The sequence below is a fragment of the Clarias gariepinus genome, chromosome 25 (genome assembly GCF_024256425.1).
Source record: "Clarias gariepinus isolate MV-2021 ecotype Netherlands chromosome 25, CGAR_prim_01v2, whole genome shotgun sequence".
NCBI classification, from domain to species: Eukaryota; Metazoa; Chordata; class Actinopteri; order Siluriformes; family Clariidae; genus Clarias; species Clarias gariepinus.
This window is the reverse complement of record NC_071124.1, coordinates 23,979,066-23,999,367: the sequence shown is the minus strand read 5'-3', so window position 1 is coordinate 23,999,367 and position 20,302 is coordinate 23,979,066. Positions and strand designations below refer to the sequence as shown.

General features: G+C 39.7%; 2 protein-coding genes across 2 annotated transcripts; both read left to right on the top strand.

The window, feature by feature from the left end:
* The first annotated feature begins 2,630 nt into the window (after positions 1-2,630).
* On the top strand, positions 2,631-14,547 carry pif1 (PIF1 5'-to-3' DNA helicase homolog (S. cerevisiae)). Its single transcript, XM_053486779.1, has 13 exons — positions 2,631-2,667; positions 3,898-4,478; positions 5,297-5,426; positions 5,675-5,800; positions 6,163-6,316; positions 7,981-8,095; positions 9,093-9,199; positions 9,281-9,420; positions 9,516-9,622; positions 9,714-9,801; positions 10,735-10,880; positions 12,211-12,402; positions 14,282-14,547. Exons 2-13 carry the CDS (start codon positions 3,906-3,908, stop codon positions 14,333-14,335), a joined length of 1,932 nt encoding a protein of 643 aa, XP_053342754.1. The 5' UTR covers positions 2,631-2,667; positions 3,898-3,905; the 3' UTR covers positions 14,336-14,547.
* A 1,130-nt stretch (positions 14,548-15,677) lies between these two features.
* On the top strand, positions 15,678-19,942 carry nsun4 (NOP2/Sun RNA methyltransferase 4). The gene is made up of 6 exons (XM_053486785.1): positions 15,678-15,778; positions 16,153-16,493; positions 16,570-16,724; positions 16,802-16,962; positions 17,408-17,532; positions 18,416-19,942. The coding sequence occupies exons 1-6, from the start codon at positions 15,686-15,688 to the stop codon at positions 18,690-18,692; spliced, it is 1,152 nt and encodes a 383-aa protein (XP_053342760.1). The 5' UTR covers positions 15,678-15,685; the 3' UTR covers positions 18,693-19,942.
* The last annotated feature ends 360 nt before the right edge of the window (positions 19,943-20,302 follow it).

The window sequence follows — 20,302 nt, the reverse complement described above, 5'->3', positions numbered from 1 at the left end:
CGCTGTCTCTCCAGTGATTCTGTCCAGTCCTGTCTTTCCAACTTGCTCAGCATTGTTACATTATTTCTCAAAAGTAAGTATTTATGTAATTGAACATGTTTGTGCACAAGTTTTTGTGTCAACAAGATTGTCATAATGTTTAGCCGTGTTGCCAGCATTACTGTTTAACTCTGAACACACGTTCCGATCCTTATCGTGAATTTAAGCCTAAGGGATTGATGATGATTAAAAATACACAAGGCTGCAGCATATGTACAGAATTACATCTATGTTTATAACAGATCGATCACAAGAGACAAATTTCACATTTACATGCAGTACATTTTGTACTATAATTTGTTGACAGTCAATGTCACTGTGACAGAGGAACGAAAATGACAAGACAAAGAAAAAGCAAAGCACAAAGAAAAAAAAATATCAGAAATGTGAACAACAAAGCAAAAACAACTTAGGCAGAACCATAACAGTTCACCTCCTGACGTTCCTGTCTGTCAGACCACAGCTTCTCATCCACATCACAATGCCGCATGGAAATAATCTTTTGGAATATCTTATCTGGCTTCTGCGAGCATCTGCTATGACGTCATCACGTGCCGCATCCATGGCAGCCAGCTATTTTAGACAACTGGTTTATCTTTGGTTGATCCAATGCTTTAACGTTTCACCTCCGTTGGTATAAACCTAAAAGAAATAGTCTAAAATAAATGTATAGAAATCTGCTTTACATGATTAAAACAATTAGATTAACCATTTCACATGTAATGCCTTATGCAATGATCTTGATGTTTTTTTCTGGGTAAGACTATTTATAACAGATTACATATGTTTTAATCAATGTGACATAAGTAATTATTAATGTAGGACAATAAAACAGCAGGCAGTTGTGCAGGAAATGATCTCAAGCCTTTGTAGTTTGTTCAAAATAATGAAAAATTGCTTTTACAATGTGCACAAGTGAAGAGATGACATGGAGGCTGAACAAGTAGTGAGAATTTAAATTCTGATGTGAGAAGTGTACCAAACCATGTACCAAACAATAACCTGTATGAATTGTTTTAAATTGTAAAACCACTGATACCGTTGCCCAACATAGTGTATAAGCAAATGAAATTTTTACTAAAGAAATCTTGCATTGTTTTTTTTCTGAATATGGACCTATATGTCACCCTGTATAACCCAATTAAATGTAGTAATGCTTATGAGGACAATTGTTTAGTCTAGTTAAGGTTTACACAGCCATAACATTATGACCACCTGCCAAATATTGAGTAGCCTTTTGCCACCGTAACAGTGATGCACTGTGTGTTCTGACACCTTTTTACACACAGAGCCAGATTGTGATGCCAAGAAGACTGGGTCAGAGAAAATCCAAAACTGCAGCTTTTGTCGGATGTTCCCGGTCTGCAGTGGTCAGGACATACCACAAGTGATCCCGGAAAGAAAAACGGTGAACTGGTGACAGGGTTATGGGTGGCCAAGGCTCACTGATGCACACAGGGAGTAGAGGCTGGGCCGTGTTGTCTGATCCTATAGAACAGCTAGTAAAGCACAAATTGATGAAAAGGTTAATACTCGTTGTGATAGAAAAGTGTCAGAATGCACAGGGCATCACTGTTTTGGTGTCAAAGGGGGACCTACTCAACATTAGGCAGATGGTGTCAATTATATGCTGATAGAGAGAGGGAGAGAGAGAGAGAGATTATTTTATATCATATAATATGCTGTACCAATTTTGTTATATATATTTATCATGTCTGCATATTTATGTACAAAATCATCCAGTATTTCCATATATACCTTGAAAAAATGTATAAATAACATTACAGGAGAATATATGCATGGCTGTAAAGATATATAATACAAGGCAGACCAGTTTTCAGATGGAAACAAAAAACCTAATGTACGCTCCTGGGATTTGCTTTTAATAAAAGAAACTTCTATAAAGAGCAATAAAGGGAAATAAAATAAACAGTCAATATTTATATATATATATATATATATATATATATATATATATATATATATATATATATATATATATATGGGGGGGGGTATAAACAGTACTGTGCATATATAATAAAATATTATATGCTGTACCAATTTTGTTATATATGTTTATCATGTTTGCATAATTATGTACAAAATCATTTAGTATTTTCATATATAACTTTATATATATATATATATATATATATATATATATATATATATATATATATATATATATATATATATATGTGTGTGTGTGTGTGTGTGTGTGTATGTATGAATATATATATATATATATATATATATATATATATATATATATATATATATATATATATATATATAGAGAGAGAGAGAGAGAGAGAGAGAGAGGGTATTGTTTCAATGTTGCATTTAAAACTGAAGTACTTATTAAACACCCAATAAATATCTTTATTTAAAGTGCAAAAAACAAACAACACAATTTAATTCAATTCAATAAAAAACACGGAACTGGCAACCCCATCCTCAAGCGCTCGCTCGCTTAGCGATGACGTAACCGATATTTTTGCGGAAGTCGGCGTTGATTGGTTGTACATTTAAATGACCCGATCTGATTGGCTGTTCCAGCTCGACGCTTTCTATTTGAAATATCCGGCGTGTGTGTGTGTTTGTGTCGCGGTGAAGGGACGCGGGCCGGTGAGTTCAGCACTTTGTTGCCGTTATATTACAAAAATACAGTTTGTCGATTAAAGTTTACTGTTTAAGCTTTTCAGAGTGAATATAGCAAAGTTATAGATGATAAACGTTGTCGGTTTAAATCCTCCTGCTGCTGAGTTTAGTGGATTTCTGTACACAATCAGACTCTTTATGGATTAATGATTTAAAAAAAGACTTTTATACTCATTTATTATAAAGCTACATTAATATCAGTCACTAATTTATGTTTCATGGAATTTTCTTTTTCTTTGCTTTTTAAAAATAATATAATAAAAAAACTGTCCATATGGACATTATGAACTCTAAACAAAAGTTATAACAAAAAAAATAAAATGATATAGAAATATTTTAAATTTATATACAGTTTTAATTAACATTTTTAAATGTTATATTAATGTTTAGGAGTTTATATCTCGTGTTAACGATGTTTTAACATTAAGGACTTGTTAATGTTAAACAATGTCTGTGCGATTAAACCAACAAATAAAGTCAGATTGTTAACAGACCACTGATGATCGTCAGGTATGTGGGTGTTTTGTGTGTTGAAGGAGAAATCGTGGAGAAAGTCTGGTTTAATTAATAAAATGTTTGAATGTGAATATTAAAATAAAAATCCAAAGAGATCTTTTTGCACAGACCGTGCATTTTACTGCATTAAGTATGAACGTGTGTTTAGGAAACCTGAGACCTCACCTGTGAGATATTGAGTACAGTACGTCTCCCTTTTGTTCCCATAACATTGATGCACTGTGTTCTCTGACACCTTTCCATCAGAACCAGCGTGAACCTTTTCTCTCTGTCTGATCTCCAACACCTCAACCTTAGGTTCACTTTCTGCCTAATATACCACAGTAACGAGATATTGAAAATGTAGCTACTGTGACGAGCCAGACTGCGATGGCTGGACGACTGGGTCCGAGCAACTGACCTGAACGAAGGGGTTATGTGTGGCCAAGGCTCACTGAACTGATGCACATGGGGAATGAAGCCTGGCCTGTCTAGTTGATACAATCGCACAGATTGATGAAAAAGTTTGAATAGAAAGGTGTCAGACATGTAGGTCATTACAGTTTTGGTGGCAGAGGGGCGGACCTACTGATGATGATGTTACGGCTGTTCAGTGTAGTTTTGTGTATTGTTGCACAATATAATGTTTATTTTCTATATCCAAAGTAAACTCCAGTTGTCTGCTCCTTGTTGTTTGTCCAGAGTCCAGGATGTTGCACCCGGAGGACGGTGTGAGACTGGAGTGCAGTGTGGCGGTGGAGCGGGTGAGCGGCGCAGCAGCAGGTCCCGCGGTACAGCGCCGGGTTCTCCGCCGTGCTGCGGTCGCTCTGGGCCGGGACGAGTTCCGAGAGCTTGTGCTTCGCGTCCAGGACCTCCGTGGTGGACCCCATGAGAGCTTTGCGTTGCGTAGGGACTTTCGTCTCTTCACGCGGTTCGTCAAGGACGGCAAGTGCACGGTGAACTTCCCGCAGAACAACACGCAGCTCCTGATCTCCGACTGTCCACCTGACCGACTGAAAACCTTCCTGAAGACCCTGAGTATAAAGCATGAGGCCTTAAAGGGCAACAACCCGGTCAGCGAAAGGGCCCGGATGCGGGCGGGCGTCCCCAGAAGCTTTGAAATCATCAGCCCTGTACAGCAGAAAGACATCCAGAAAGCGAACGAGTTGAGGAGCAAAGTGAACGCTCCGCTGCAGGGGAGGGCGCTGACGGAGAGAGTCGTGAACAGGACAGACGGCCGACAGCAGGCCAAACGACCCCGAACAGACGGAGACTCCAGTCCGGTATGATCGTCACTGCTTTCAGTTAATGATGCACTTATGGGGATGATCAGGGGATCAATCACATCCTCACACTGTTTAAATAACAGTAATGAGTACTGGTACTGTAATGTGTATTTCATTCATTCACTTGATCTGATTTGGAGAGAATAGATTTAATTTAATTAGATTTAGTGATTTAATTATGGTGGCCCAATTCCACAAGTAAAACTCATCATGCCATGGGGCAGGGAGGTTGGCGTTTGCTAAGCTGGACGTTGTCTGCATTCATCACTTCTTTGCTATTTCAGCTTTTTATTTTCATTACAAAACTCGCACACACCGAACAAATCTCACAAGTTGTTAAGTTCGGTCTGGGGTTTTGCTGTCTGCCTTGTGGCGACTGGAGACGGTTCCACATGACTGTGACGACGGTCTTGGACTCGCCTGGGTTCTCTGATGGCTTCCTGAGCCTCCAGTAACCAACTGGACTCCATATGAACTTCTCCACGTCTCCTGTTATACTGAACCTCCAGCCTCCTAACACCCAGTATAAGTGCAGATCAATCCCTGCTATCCGTTATCACCCAGATGAGGATGGGTTCCCTGTTGAGTCTGGTTCCTCTCAAGGTTTCTTCTTATTGATGTCTCGGGGAGTTTTTTCCCTCGGCACCGTCGCCCTCGGCTCGTTCATCAGCGATGATCTGATATTATACATTTCCTCACATTTGCCTAATTTTCTTTTATAATCTGTAAAGCTGCTTTGCAACAATACGAATTGTTTAAATGCTATATGAATAAAACGGATTTACATTTTTTTTTTTTTTTTGTTCTTGTTTCAGGTTAAAGCTCTGCACCCTCACAAGAAGCCCATCCTCACGTTGCCAGTTGCACAAAAACTCAGCAAGGAACAGATGGCAGTTCTGAATGCAGTACTGAGTGGGAAGAATGTGTTTTTCACTGGAAGTGCTGGTATTTACACATTTAGCCTCGTCTTAAGTTATAAATCTGTGTATTTTGCGCAGTGATGTAAAAAAAAAAAAAATTAGTAGGAAGATACTGTATAATTGAACTTCAGTTTGATATGATGCATGTTAAACGATGAGGTCTAAAAACATAATCATATATATATGACCATGTGATGTGATTGATATATGATGTGATTTGGGACCGAGCTGTGGTTCTCGCGCGCTGACATTCTGCATTGATTTGTGTTTGAGGTACGGGGAAGTCCTTCCTGTTGAAAAGGATTGTGGGATCGCTGCCCCCGAAAAGCACGTACGCCACGGCCAGCACCGGTGTCGCTGCATGTCATATAGGAGGGACGACCTTACACAGTTTCGCAGGTCAGTGTGCACGGTTTCTGTCCTGATGGATGGGTGATGGGTGAAAGATGATGGGATGGAAGGATGGCATGTGATTGGGATGAGATGGATGAGTGGATGATTGGAATGGATAGATAAATTGGAGGAAGATATTTGGGTTGGATTTGATGGGTGTGGATGATTGGATTGGAGATTTGATCGGATGACGATGATGATGAATGGTTGAATCAGCTGGTTAGATAGTGACTGATGGATTATGGATTTGGGACTGGGTTTGATTGGAGTGGGTGATGGAATTGGATTGATATTGATTTGTCATTGTAAATATTTCATAAAACTATTATAACTCCATGAATCCTGTGTCCTTCTCTTCGATTGTTCAGGTATCGGCTCGGGTTCGGCTCCTCTAGAGCAGTGTTTGGAGCTCGCGCAGCGGCCCGGAGTCCTGCAGCACTGGACCAGCTGCAAACACCTGATCATCGACGAGATCTCGATGGTGGAGGCCGAGTTCTTTGACAAGCTCGAGTCTATCGCCAGGCATGTATATCGTTATATTGACAAATTAGTCATTACATTTTGATCTAACTGTAATTAATACCTTTTGGTGAAATGGATTTATCTACATTTGTAGAGTGAGGGCTGTTTCAGGGATTAAAGTCAACCATGGTGGCATCCAGACAGGATGTTTTTATGTGTTCCGTTTCTTTGTTCCCTCATCGGTTATTTCTTTTGGTGGCATCTTATGTTTAGTAACATTTAAAGGTGCGGTGAGTAAATTTGAAGGGTTTCTTGACAGTTATTTATACAGTATAATTCCAAAATAGATTCACTACATCACCTCCATTAGGGTTGGACGGGTCTGATGCATACTTGCTAATACATCTAAGAGATTTCCATGATGCACAATATTTTTGCAATGCTAGCAAGTTCATAAAAAGATGTAAATGATTTTTAATTCTCAGGACAAAATTTCAAAATCAAATCAGTTGCTTTGAATCAGACTTTGTGACCTTATTTCTTTAACATTTAATTCTATAAAAAATTATATATATATAAAAAAAAACTCTAGGTACTAGTGATATCACTCTGGAATTTTATCACAGTATTGATAGTGTAGCATATTGCTAAGATCAAATCAATTCTTTTTTATTTTTTTTATTTATTCTTGGGATTTTTCTATTTATTTATTTAAAATTTTATAAATCTTAATATTCAATTTGTGCATATGTAGTGCATCGAATATTTGTTTACATTTTAAATAGTTGTCCCAAAATTCTATAGCTATAGCTGCTCCAATGCTTCATGATGTTGGATGCGTCTTTGATGGATTTGACCAAACTGATCAAATGATGGCATGTGCTGGTGAGGCTGTAGATCTTGTTTGATGTTCCTGAAGTGTCCAGCTTGGCATGCAGCAAATCATAGTACATGGCTTTCACCACCACTGCTTGCTTTAAAGGTCTTCGTAAGGCCAGAAGTTCATGTCGGCAAGTGATCACATCTTATACTCCATCTTCTCTTTGATGATCCTCCTCTTTGATGAGCGGCTCTTCACTCCACCACCAAGTTCGGTTGTCAGTAAATCGTGTTCCAGGCTTCATCCATCCAATTACATTAAATGCTGTCTCCTGAATTTAAGCAACTACATATTTCATGACCAGAACCGTCTAATGATGGTACTCCGTCTTCCATTTGCTCCCGGAATTCGTCCTTGACCTCTTCAGTGCCGGCTGTGGGGTGAAGCAGGGGAAGACTCCAACGACTGACCTCTTACAAACAATTGATCTCGTATATAGAAATTGTAATTGATCTTTCGCAAAGCCTTCTGTTTATTACAGGTTACATAAGCAGTAGTCTGTAATTTATGCAGAGTTTGTCAATTTACGCCGTCATTATTTCTGTAAATAACTTTTGAGATGCTAAATTGTTTTAGTCGTGTCCGACTAGTAGTTTGTACCCTTGTAAAGACCCTCACCGCTGGTCGAGATCCAGTTGGCGCAGCGTGGAGGTGATGATGGTATGTTCCATCACTCAGGTGTGCTCGCTAAAATTAATATCACATGATAAATGGCTGCTTCATGGCCAGATACGACGAAGTTTATTACAAATAAATGGTCCTGAAAATCTCGTAAGCTGCAGCATTAGGAAAATTGTGTGTGTTAGTGTTGACATAATGAGCCCTGCGCTTTTGGTGCTTGTAGGTCAATTAGAAGATCCACCGAGCCTTTCGGAGGGATTCAGCTGATCGTGTGCGGAGATTTTCTCCAGCTTCCTCCCGTCACTAAAGGAAAGGAGAAACCCAGCTTCTGCTTCCAGGTGAGGAACCCCAGGAACATGGCCTGATTTCGGGTTTGAGCCGTAACACGAATCCTGCTTCCAGGGAGCTCGAAACCACAATCTCCTAATTAGCAGCTGCTAATGAGGAGCTCCGTTTGTTCTGCTAATTTCAGGGTTCGAAAAACATCACCAGAGGCTTGAAATGAAAAGATTAGCAAGATCAGGTGCACGGATATTAAAGCCAGACAGTATGATCTAATGTCACAGTGAAATGCACTGGCGGTTTGTTCTCTAGTTTTATATTTATATGGTTTATGGTTGTTGTTGTTGTTGTTGTTGTAGTGATTGATGATAATAATAATAAAAATAATGCGTAGTGAGAATATTTTTTTGTTCGAATTATATATGCAAACGCGCACAACGTTTAATTTACTCTTTCTCTTTCAGTACATTATTTTATAATCTTAATGCATTCATAATAATATGCGGAATTTATTTATTCTATTTTGATTAGACACTTTTTTTTTTTTGGGGGGTGGGGGCACATACTTTTTTATTTTTTTGACTTTCCACATTATGCTATTTTATTCATTTGCTTTTTCATTTGCATAAACCACTTTGAACATCCTGCATTCGCCCCCCCATCCATCTCCCCTTATGTTTTATGTTCCATCAGGATGAGATGAGGCTTATTAAGACCACTCTTACTGTTGATCTAATTATTCTTACATAAGTGGGGGCGGGGACGAGGCCTAATAGAACCCTGTTCCAATACCGAAATGATTTTGAGGCTGGTTGTGTTCACGTAAACACTCACTAGACAGATTTTGTACGCACGTCCTTTCAGCTTTAATAGAAACCCTGGTGAATTCATGGGATAAAAGATGAAGGTGTTTCCGTCCCTTTCTAACCGTCTGTGCCCTTTTTAGTTTTTGTTGCTTGGCAACATGAATTATTCACCTTTTGTTTCGACCTTGCATTAATCACCGATCGATTTTTAGATTGAACGGTTAAGCGTGCGCTCTCTGTCCCGCAGTCGAGGAGCTGGAGGAAGTGCATCCACGTGAACATGGAGCTGACGGAGGTGCGCCGGCAGACGGACCGCACTTTCATCTCGCTCCTGCAGGCCGTTCGACTTGGCAGGTAATGAAACCTTTTACACTACAGATGAGTGTCCTTACTCCACCGAGCACTTTAAAGATCCTGTGCGTCCTGTTTCCCCAGAGTCACTGAGGAAGTCACTGCCCGGCTCCTGCAGAGCGCCAGTAACCCCATCGAGCGGGACGGTATCCTAGCTACCAGGCTGTGCACACACAAGGACGATGTGGAGCTCACTAACGAGAACAAACTCAAGCAGTTGCCAGGTTTGTTGATCGCCAGGATGTTCGGTTTCTAACAAATTCGTAAATCAATAAGTGTGATGCCGTACATGGTGGTCAGTAAACTTCACATGTTTTAGGACCTCTGCGTGTGTTCGAGGCGCTGGACAGTGACCCGATGTTGGTTAAAACCATCGACGCACAGAGTCCAGTGGGTCAGACGTTACAGCTGAAAGTGGGAGCTCAGGCAAGAGTCAGCACCCGGTCATGTCTGGTGTTTTTATTTTTTTTTTAAATGCTTAAACATCTGGATAACACAGTTTGGTTTTGTCATTTAGGTTATGCTGACCAAAAACCTGGATGTCCAGCGAGGGCTGGTGAACGGTGCGAGAGGCGTCGTGGTGGACTTCCTGCCGGGAAATCAGGGTACAAACCAAAGCGCCGTTAGGTTTATTCCAGGTTTATATTGATGTGCTCTGTCTAATGTAGGATTGATCGTAGTGACGGCTCGCTCGCGGGAACAGACATGCCGCGTTAAATCATTGATGATGATGATGATGATGATGTAAGTGATAACATGGACCAACACACTTTCATGGACCTTGTTTGTTTATCAAGCTAAACCCAGACCGGTTTGTTACATACCAGGATGTCGTACACATCAGGAGTGTGGACGGAGTGAGAGAGCGAGCGAGCGAGTGCAACACTTAGTAACAATAGCTGCTGTTTCATTTCACACTATTGATCCATGTGCTTCAAAAGAATCTCTTAATACGTCCTTTTTTTTGTTTTTCAATTATTTGCCTGATGTTTCTGTTCAGAGAGACCAAGTGAGACACAATCCAATCTAAACATGAAAGGAATCAGTGATGCTGCAGGAATGAGTTTTAGCCTGAAATCATTAATGCTTGAGCAAATTTATATAATGAGAATTTTTTCTCCCTAAATTACAGCAGAAGGACTTTTTAAACATTTCTACTTATCGCAAATGTTACAGGATGTTTCTGTCCTCATGTAAAGCGCTGGACTGGTAAATTCCCGTAAACATTTCAAATACTCATTTATAAACAAACCTAGTTTTATGATACATTTTTTTTTTTTTTCCTTGCAAAAAAAATGAAAATCAGCTTTGGAGCTGTAAGAGTAACTTTTTTGCTTCACTCTGGGTGTTTATGGTTTTGAGAAGACTTTGTTTTTTTTTTTTGTAACTCTTCTTATTATACTGTAAAATAATCATGCACATAACTCTATTTTTATTGCCACGTTATTATTTGTTTCCTTCTACAGCCGTCCTTGGACTAATCTCCTGATTTAATAATCCAATCATCTGCATGTCCTGTGTCTGGCTCTGTCCATCAGGCCTCCCGAGAGTGCGCTTCCTCTGCGGCGCTGTAGAAGTGATGAAGCGCGAGCGCTGGACGTTTAAGGCGGCGGGAGGAGTGTACCTGAGCCGACAGCAGCTCCCGTTGAAGCTAGCCTGGGCCATCTCCATCCACAAGAGTCAAGTGAGGGCGTCTCTGACTCAGAAATGACATCGCCTTAAGCCACTGATTCATACCTGATTCACCGCTTTAGTATCTCCGGTCTCTTTCCACACACACACACACACACACACACACACACACACACACACACTTTGCTGACGTCCGTCTATCCGTTTTATGAAAAATGAGACGTAGTGACTTGTTTATTGCCAGCGACGTTATAGCATTAGTGTAGATTGCAGATGCATGTTTCTTTGGTTCTCGCAGCAGCAGTGCGTCAGTCGCGTTACCCGCTGCCTCCAGGCCGCGTGCCACCGGCACTAATGGCTTTCAATCAGCCAGAGCCGGCTGTAGATGGAACTCTGGGTAATTAGGCTTATTAGCTACAGATGGAAGTGTATCATGGCCGCTTTCGATCGTTCGGTCCTGCTTTAATGAGCCGCTGAGACTCGTGTGACCTCGGGCCCATGATGCAACTCTCTCTCAAATCAAAACAAGCACCTTTTTTGTTTTTTTTTGTTTTTTGTCCATAGTCGACAAATTTAATGTCTGATCCCTGAGCACCATCGTCATGCTTCCACAGAGAAATGTGGTCCATTCCCATCAGCGCAGGGCAAACACTCATAAAGCTGGCGGGCGTGGTCAGAAGTGGGCGGGGTTTCAGGTTAATATTCAAGGAATTAGAGCTTCGTGTCCGTCTGTGGAAATGCATGTGGAAGTGGGACACAGAAGTGGGACATGAGGCAAGATATGGAAATGTAGGTGAGACATGTCCATTTATGGAAGGCAGAAACTTTTACGTCCTTGGGTATAGGTGAGACCATGCCCATATATGGAAATATAGGCAGAAGTGAGTTGAGGAAGGGTCTGACCACTTTTTTTTAACCAGAATTACCGTAAATTATATAATTGTTTGCTTCGAAAATCGTTGAGAACCGGATAGGTGGGATAGTCAGGGGTGTACAAAGTTTTGCTCATTTAGTGTAGTCTATCTTTTTGTAATAAAATGAAATAAGAATAATTTAACTTCCGGCCAAGACTTTAAATTGTCATTTATAACCTTCACTTCACAATTTTTATTCATTAAAGTTTTATTTATTAACAAACTGCATCATCTAGAAAGAAGTCATATTAAAATAAATGAGTTTTTGTTAGTTTTTCCTCTAAAGCGTAAGTGAATATAAACCAGGCTGTGTGAGATTTTGGGATTCACTGGATGATGAGCGTAAACTGTTGCGTCATAGAGACCCGTAATTTGGCCCCTTGGCTGTTCAGACCCCTAATTAACATCTCGTTATGGAGTAATTAACACTAACCGCACGCTCTGCTGCCCCTCCCGGCTGTGTTTCAGGGCATGACGCTGGACTGCGTGGAGATCTCTCTGGCCCGGGTGTTCGAGAGCGGCCAGGCGTACGTAGCGCTATCCCGAGCCCGCAGCCTGGAGGGGCTCCGTGTCATGGACTTTGACCCGCGAGTGGTCCAGGCCAACTCTGACGTTCTGATCTTCTACAAGAGGCTGAAGAGGGAGCGACTCCTCCTGCAGGTCCGTGCCGCCTCGCTTCATCATTCTGTCGCTCTGTCGCTGCTCCTCACTGTTCCAGACTGAATATGAAGGGGGATGATGATAAATGTGGCACCATGAAAAAATTAATTATCCAGACAGAAGAGTAAAACTGACGGGGATTAGAGCTAACGGGGTGAGATGGATCGTCTGTGGCAGGTGGCTTCATTCTGCATTCAGAGCGGCGCGTTATACCGGCAAGGAAATTTATGTTCCAGCACGTCCACCTCCCTGAAGAGCAAATGTCAGCTTTTCTGGATGAAAAGACGTGAATAAAGATGTGGATGATTTTTGGGATACACGCTGGGTGACGTTTGTTGGCTTTGTTGCTTTTGGAATTTTAACTTTCTCTTCCTCAGTAAAGCACAGAGACGTAACAATCAGGTCACCGTTATCTGCAGTGTCCAGGAAACAAGATGCCTCAGGGCGGGCCCGAGTGACTGCGTGGGGGGGGGGGGCCTCCCTGGGGGATGGGCGGGGCCCCGGATGGTGGGCGGGGCCAACTTGATTGAAGGTTGGGTGGACTTTGGACCGTTTGGGGAAATAGGTGGGTGGGGCTAGTTGCAGGATTTCATAAAACTAAGTGGATAAGCTGAATGAATGGGTGGAGTTGATGGACTGAGGGGGCGGGGCCTTAAAGAAGTGGCACTCGGAACTATGTGAACAGGATGACGGCAAATATTTTATGACTCGAACCAAAAAATATTATGGTTGATTTGTACACATGTGATTCTGCTGCACTCGTTTATTCAGAACTATGATTGATTTAGTTTTTTTGCAGACTTAAGATTAATGTTGCATTTATTTACAAGGTCAGAGGGGTGGGAGAGAAATGCATGTTCTCTTTATTTTTGTTAGATAGGTGATGATGTATCCAGGTCAATCTGAGAGTCATTTCTAAAATCAGAGTAAAAAAAAAGCTTCTTTTTATAATTTTTTTTTTTTTTTGGTTTGTTTTTGTTAATCAAAAAAAGTGGAATGATGGGTTTGTAAAACTTCTCGTCGGTTTCTGAGAAATCCCCTCTGCTTTACTGATTGGTTGTAAGAATTCGGTCCCGTCCCTGATTGGCGGATCGTCCCGGAGTAAAATGTGATCTGATCCCAGAGCGTGAAGGTGCGACTCGGGGCGTTTTTCTCACTGGGGTCCGGGAACTGTTTCCGAGAAGCCTTGGCCCCGAGACCAGTTAAACTGTGTGTGTGGTGGGTTATTTATTTATTTATTTATTTATTTATTTAGTGCAGTTTAAATGTGCCCAGTGGAGCACTGAACGATAAGTTAGTACTTATTAAATGTCAGAGTCGAACTAAAACATGCTGGTTGATCATTTTTAAGTCATTAATTACCAAAGTTGGTAATTATTCTTAATTATCTTGTTAGAAGAAACGCGTGTCTAGCAATTGCAGATTGAGTCACGTGCGTACAAAATTGACTTCTCATACGTCCTTTCTAAAGGGGTGCTCTAATTTTCAGTTTGTACTCACAACAGATTTATCTTCATTAACCACTGGGGACGGGGCGGGTCTTTATTTATTTATGTTTTTAATTAATTCTGAAGATTTTGTAGGTGGTACGGTGGTGTAGTGCTGAGGACTGTCCCCTTGCACCGCCAGGGTCTGGGTTCGATTCCTGTGTGTGCGTTTTCTCCCCATGCTAATTGGCGTACCCAAATTGCCGTGTGTGTCCTGCAGTGGATTGGCCCCCTTTCCAGAGTGTACCCCGTCCTCCTGCCCTCCATCTGCTTTGCTAAATGGTGTTGGTTATATCTTAAGTGTTCAGTCATGCACGCGCAACAAAATGTGCTAATGTTTAGGCGTCTCACATCCTTCTTGACACTAATCTAACTGTGTGTGTGTTTTACAGTCCTCCATGAATGACTTTGTTGGGAAAAGCAACAAGGAGAATGAAGCGTGGTGAGATCTCTACATCACGCCCCTGTGCACTGTGTGTACGCCCCGGACTCGCCCGATCTGTCTCTCTCTCTCTTTATTTATTTATTCATCATGATTTACATTTCTGACGTTCTCATGGTGCTGCTGTAAAATGTTAAACTCCTGGGATAAGTGTGTGCATTTTGGTTTTTACCCCATATTTTGTTTTAATAAATTTGCTTAAAAAAAAAAAAAAATTGTTTATTTTTATATTTGTGAGATTTCGGTAAAGTCTTAGTTTTTATCAAAATAAATAATCTTGAGTTATTTTAATATTTCTGTAAACCATAAGATTTATTAAGACAATTAAATTTTTTAAACCTTTTGAGGTGAAACGGCTTTAGATCTTAAGTTAAATCAATAAAATAAGAAAAGCAACATGCAGAAGTGAGCTCATTCATCAACACGTTGACTCTTCTGCCACCTTGTGGCGCCTCTATGGAACTGCAACGGAGTTGAGTTAAATATGAAACCCAAAGTATTTAACTTTTTTTTTTTTTTTTTTTTTTTGTTTTTGGAATTCATAAAAATCTGTCAAGGTGTTCAAAAATCTCAAAGGTGTTGGAGTTCTGCTTTGTATTTATTATTTTAGGCATATAAATGGTGAAATAGAATAAAAAAATGACTTATCTATTATATAATTTATATTTTTACTGATAAGCAAAAGATGCATCTTAATTGAGGAATACTACTAAACAGTGAGGTCAGCTCATGTTAATCAACTGAAAAGCTTGTGTGCAACTTGGAAAAAGAGAAAAGAATTATAATAAATGATTATAATTAAGGGCTTATTTTTGATGGGAAGCTTAAGAAATTTACAGGTTTTAGAGTCATGATGATTAACAGAAAGGAAAAGAATCTAAACACTCCTATAATTCTGGACTTTTATTGTAATTTATATATAGGACATACAAACACACACACACCCCAACACCCCAAGTCACGTGACAGCATCCAGGGACACATGATGTGCATAAAACCTATTTTTTACATTTATTTTTTGCATTGTTTTTTTTTTTTCATGTGATACAATGAAGTAAACATTTAAAAATACCGGTTTTAATCATCGTTATAACATCTTTGTACATGAACTATTGTTTACTACTATATTGTAAGTAAACAAAACAAATTACATCAAAATAAAATTATGATTCCTGACGTTTAATTAATAAATAGTAAGTAATTGTTTTTCTAAATGTCTTAAAAGTAATAAAATGTCATTATTATTTTTACACGCGCTGTTTTTGGGACGCTCGCGTGGTGTGACTGAAACCCCCGGAACCAATAAGTTCTGTTTCTCTGGGAGTCGCGGACACTTTTTGGTGTGACACACAAAATGGCGGCGCGCACGAGAACGAGATTTTTGATAAACAAGTTCAAAGAGTCGGTTTGTTTTATTCAGCGACGGAATCGCGTTAAAACCAAATGGGTATGATTGTTTTATTAATGTGTAATTAAGTAAAGCAAGAATTTACTGCCTTCTTTATAATTCTACTAGTAATTTTATAAGATTTATACATAATGTGCAGCACAAATGTCTTTAAATGATGTACATTACAAAAAAAAACAAATGAAATAAAGCTAAAACTAACAAAATAGAATTTTAAATACAAAGGAAAATAAATTCCTGCATGTTATCCTTTTTTTTTTTACCTGTTTAATAATTATTTTAAATAAACATGACATATTTGCTAAATATTACAAGTACAATAGTCATCTATGGTTTTAAAATCTTCATCACACTTGAGATAAAGAAATGAATTCACCTGAGATTTTTTTTATTTTTTAACACCCGTCCACCAGGCGAGCACGAGAGCCAAACTCCCCGCGTCGACCCTGGCTCTGCAGCACTTCGACGCCGTGTATAAGAACTACTTTGGCGAGCTGTGGCCCTCCGTCCGCGTCTCCATGCTGTCCGAGCAGAAATACGGAGCCCTGATCAACAACTTGGCCTCAAACGCAGACGTGATCTCAGCGTTACGATCGGGAGGCTGCAGGGATTTCATCAGAGAACCAGACACGCACGAGACTTCAGATCAATCTCAGCTAAATGATGATCCTTGTACAGAACCGCCGCATATTCACTCAGACATCCAGTGTTTCGTCTTCCCCAGAGGGGACATCTCGCGATTTAAACCCGCCAGGTAGGACACGATTGCTTCCTCCGTTGTTTTCATCTGACTGTCACATAAATTACTCCATATGTCTCGTTTCTCTCAGACCAGACAGCGCAGGATTGCTGAGTTATTATCTCCTGGATGCAGCTTCCGTTCTGCCCGTGTTGGCGCTGGACGTCCAGCCGGGTCACACGGTTCTGGACCTCTGCGCCGGCCCCGGAGGGAAGACGCTCGCTATTTTGCAGACGCAAGCCGTCCGTATGTAAAGATGTTTTTTGGTTTGTTGTGTTTTCTTGCTAAGTTGAAATGCGCACCTGAGTTTAACGTGCTTTCAGGATTTCTGTGGGCCAACGATTTGTCCGGGTCTCGCGTGACCCGGTTACAGAGGACGCTCCAGAACTACGTGCCCAAGGAGCTGAGACACGAGGACAAGATCCGGGTCACGTCGCTTGATGGACGCAAATGGAGGAATATGAAAGACCTTGAATTTGACAGAGTCAGTATGGGTCACTTTGATCATGCTTTTTGATCATGTTTTAAGTGTTCTCTGTCATTTAGCGTTTACCCTCTGACCCGCTGCATCCTGCATGGATCTCACTCACTCATCTTCTATACCGCTTTATCCTGTATTCAGGGTCACGGGGGGCCTGGAGCCTATCCCAGGAGGCTTAGGGCACGAGGCAGGGTACACTCTGGACAGGGTGCCAATCCATCGCAGGACACAAACACACTTACACACTCATTCACACACTATGGGCAATTTGGCTAACCATGCATACAAAGACGGGAACCTGGCCGGGAATCAAACCCGGACCCTGGAGGTGCAAGGCAACAGTGCTAACCACTACACCACCATGCCGCTGCACGGTTTGTCTTATTTAAATAAACTGTAATTGTGTCCATGCTTATCTTTCTCTCTCTCTCTCTGTCTCCTATGTCAGGTGTTGGTGGATGTCCCCTGTACCACAGACAGACATTCCCTAATGGAGGATGAGAACAACATCTTCAAAAGGTTCAGGACTAAAGAGAGACAGACGCTTCCTTTACTGCAGATTGAACTTCTGCTGTGAGTTATTATTATTTGTTGTTAATCATCTCAAAAAATATTTTAAAAAACAATTATCCATCACGTCATTAGGTAAACTTACCATAAATCCCACTTGAAGAAGTTGGCACATTGCTGATGTATTTTTCTTTCTTCTGAGTCAGATTTTATAAAAGAAATATGACGTTGAATCTCGTCACCAAAACTAAATAAAATTCAAGATTGAAGAATGAGAAAAAATAAATAAATGGAGAAAAAGGGACACAAAAGAAGGGGGTGATTTAAAAAAAAATAAAAAAAAAATAAAAAATAATAATAATAATAATAATAATAATAATTGTAAAAGCAAAACTGAAATTCCCTCATTTGTTTGGAATAGAGAATTATAAATTAATGATTTATAAAATCATTTATTTAAAATTATTTTTTGTTTATAATTACCAAATATATCTATTAACTTATAATTATCAAATAAATTATTGCTTTATTATTCAGTGTTATAGTTAAATTTTTCTCATCAGATTATTTTAAAACAGATTATTAAGTGTATCATTGGATACTTTCTTGTTTAATTTCAGGTTTTTATTTTTTATAAAGAAGCAAAATGATCAAGCTAATTTTTTTTATGTAGTACATTTGATAATTTTCTATTCTCTCTATAGTTTTTAAATTTAATGGACAAAATTTATTTATTTTAAGTGATTTATGAATAAATAAAAACTAAGGCTGTGCCCCAAGAAAGTCAAAGTATGCAACTTTTTAAATATTAAATAAAATAAAAACAATAACAAGTTTGATCATTTTTAAAAATGAAGCCCAGGCTTTAAACAATCTAAGTGACAATATAAGTTAAGCATCTCCTGGTTTGAGACTGACTCGTCCTCGCCCCTGTCTTTGCTCTCAGGGCGGGGCTCCAGGCGACTCGTCCGGGCGGACAGCTGCTCTACTCCACCTGCTCTCTGTCTCAGCTGCAGAACGAGTGTGTGGTGGAGCGGGCGGTCAGTCTCGCTCAGCAGGAGATGGACATCACGGTGCAAGTGCAGGACCTCAGCAGCTTCGCTCGACGCTTCTCGGACACGTTCCGCTTCGCCCCTCAGCCTGCGATCGGGGAACTCGTCCTCCCGCACTTGTGCGCAAACTTTGGGCCAATTTATTTGTGCAAACTGCAGCGTGTCAGCTGAAGAGGACCAGGTTCACACAACTTCACAACTTCAGCTGAATGCAACACCGCCCTCTGGTGGAGAAATTAAAATGTGTTTTCAAATAACTAAAGACTGGTCAAAGTTTGAAAGGTCAGATATTACTTGCACACCATATGACACAGTTTAAATTCATGAGGAAATTATTTTGATATTAGACTACCACTGAATCTGATAGACGACTCTATCTTGGTATCTGATCATCCGAGCGAACTTTTTTAACATCTGTGGCGGGTTTACATCTAAATCATAAAGGATGATGACGAAAAGAAGGACTGTTTTTGAATTATCAGAGTATCAATCAGTCTCCTATCTTCTTATATTATTTAATAGATTATTTAAATTGGAATTCTCTTTATTTCAAAATAATGTATGTCTGATTGTCGCATTGATTTATTTCAGTTGTTGCCTTTTTTAATAAAATAAATCGATCCAGATTGTCAGATCGTTACACCGCACAGTAGCAATCGTATTTATTCACAATAATTCAACCTTCCACGTCGTTAGTTTATTTATTACATTATTAGTCTGTGCAAAAAATAGTAAAAATAAAATTTTGAAACGAAACAAAAAAAAATTATTATAATTCACATAATGGATTTATTGTCTCTGAATGAGAGACTCAAATATTTAGATTTTTTTTTAACCAAACATTGACTCATGCTTTTTGTGAACTTCCCACTCTTAAACTTGTCTTTAAGACACAGTCTAATCATGACATATAATTCAGTCTTGAAGATACCAAAAAAAGTGACACCATCACACTTTTTTTTTCTATGTGTGTTGGAATAGGAGAGAAACCTACCACGTTTGAAAGAAATAGTAATATCAGTTTTTCTATAAATTCAAATCATTTTTAATCTTCAAATGATCAGTAATTCTCTCTTTGACCTGTAGATGGCGATATGAGATAGTTTTTTTATTTCTTAAATCTATTTACTGTGCTCTTTCCAAAGAGCTGTACAACACTAATAACAGTATTATTTCTTCACTTGGAATCAATGAAAACTTTTCCGTGTGCCTTAAAGTAGTTTAATTACATTTAAATTGTATTTATTAAATTAAACAGTTTCCTCCCACAGTTTAAGGACCTGCAGACTAGTCTAATTGGCGTTTCCACATTGCCCGTAGTGTGTGAATGAGTGTATGTGTGTGTGCCCTGCGATGGATTGGCACACTGGTCCAGGGTGTATCTCCTCTCCTGCCCTAAGTCTCCTGGGATAGACCGCAGGCCCCCCTGCAACCCTGTATATTAATCCAGGATTAAGCGGTATAGATGATGACTGAGTGTGTGTGTGTGTATATATATATATATATATATGAAAACAGTGAATTAACAGTGACATGTGTGTGTGTTATTATCCAAGTGTTAATAATGGCAGTACTAATAGTCAGACTCAGCATGATGTCTCGGTGAAACCCCAAGCCTGCAGGATGACGTGGATTCATGCTGACAATTAAACACGGTAATGAAATGCATAATTCTGCGCGAGTGTGAATGAGTGTGTGTGATACACACTTAAACACTTCATGTTGTGTTCATGTAGCTTTGACATTTTTATGAATACAGAAGTCCTTGTTTAGTTTTTTTA

Bases quoted from the DNA above. Each gene is read 5' to 3' on its own strand.
- pif1 (XM_053486779.1), top strand. From the start codon at position 3,906: ATGTTGCACCCGGAGGACGGTGTGAGACTGGAGTGCAGTGTGGCGGTG. The intron at 9,421-9,515 runs GTTTGTTGATCG...CACATGTTTTAG, and splicing joins CAAACTCAAGCAGTTGCCAG to GACCTCTGCGTGTGTTCGAG. The intron at 9,623-9,713 runs GCAAGAGTCAGC...TTTGTCATTTAG, and splicing joins AGCTGAAAGTGGGAGCTCAG to GTTATGCTGACCAAAAACCT.
- nsun4 (XM_053486785.1), top strand. From the start codon at position 15,686: ATGGCGGCGCGCACGAGAACGAGATTTTTGATAAACAAGTTCAAAGAG. The intron at 15,779-16,152 runs GTATGATTGTTT...CCCGTCCACCAG, and splicing joins ATCGCGTTAAAACCAAATGG to GCGAGCACGAGAGCCAAACT. The intron at 16,494-16,569 runs GTAGGACACGAT...CGTTTCTCTCAG, and splicing joins TCGCGATTTAAACCCGCCAG to ACCAGACAGCGCAGGATTGC.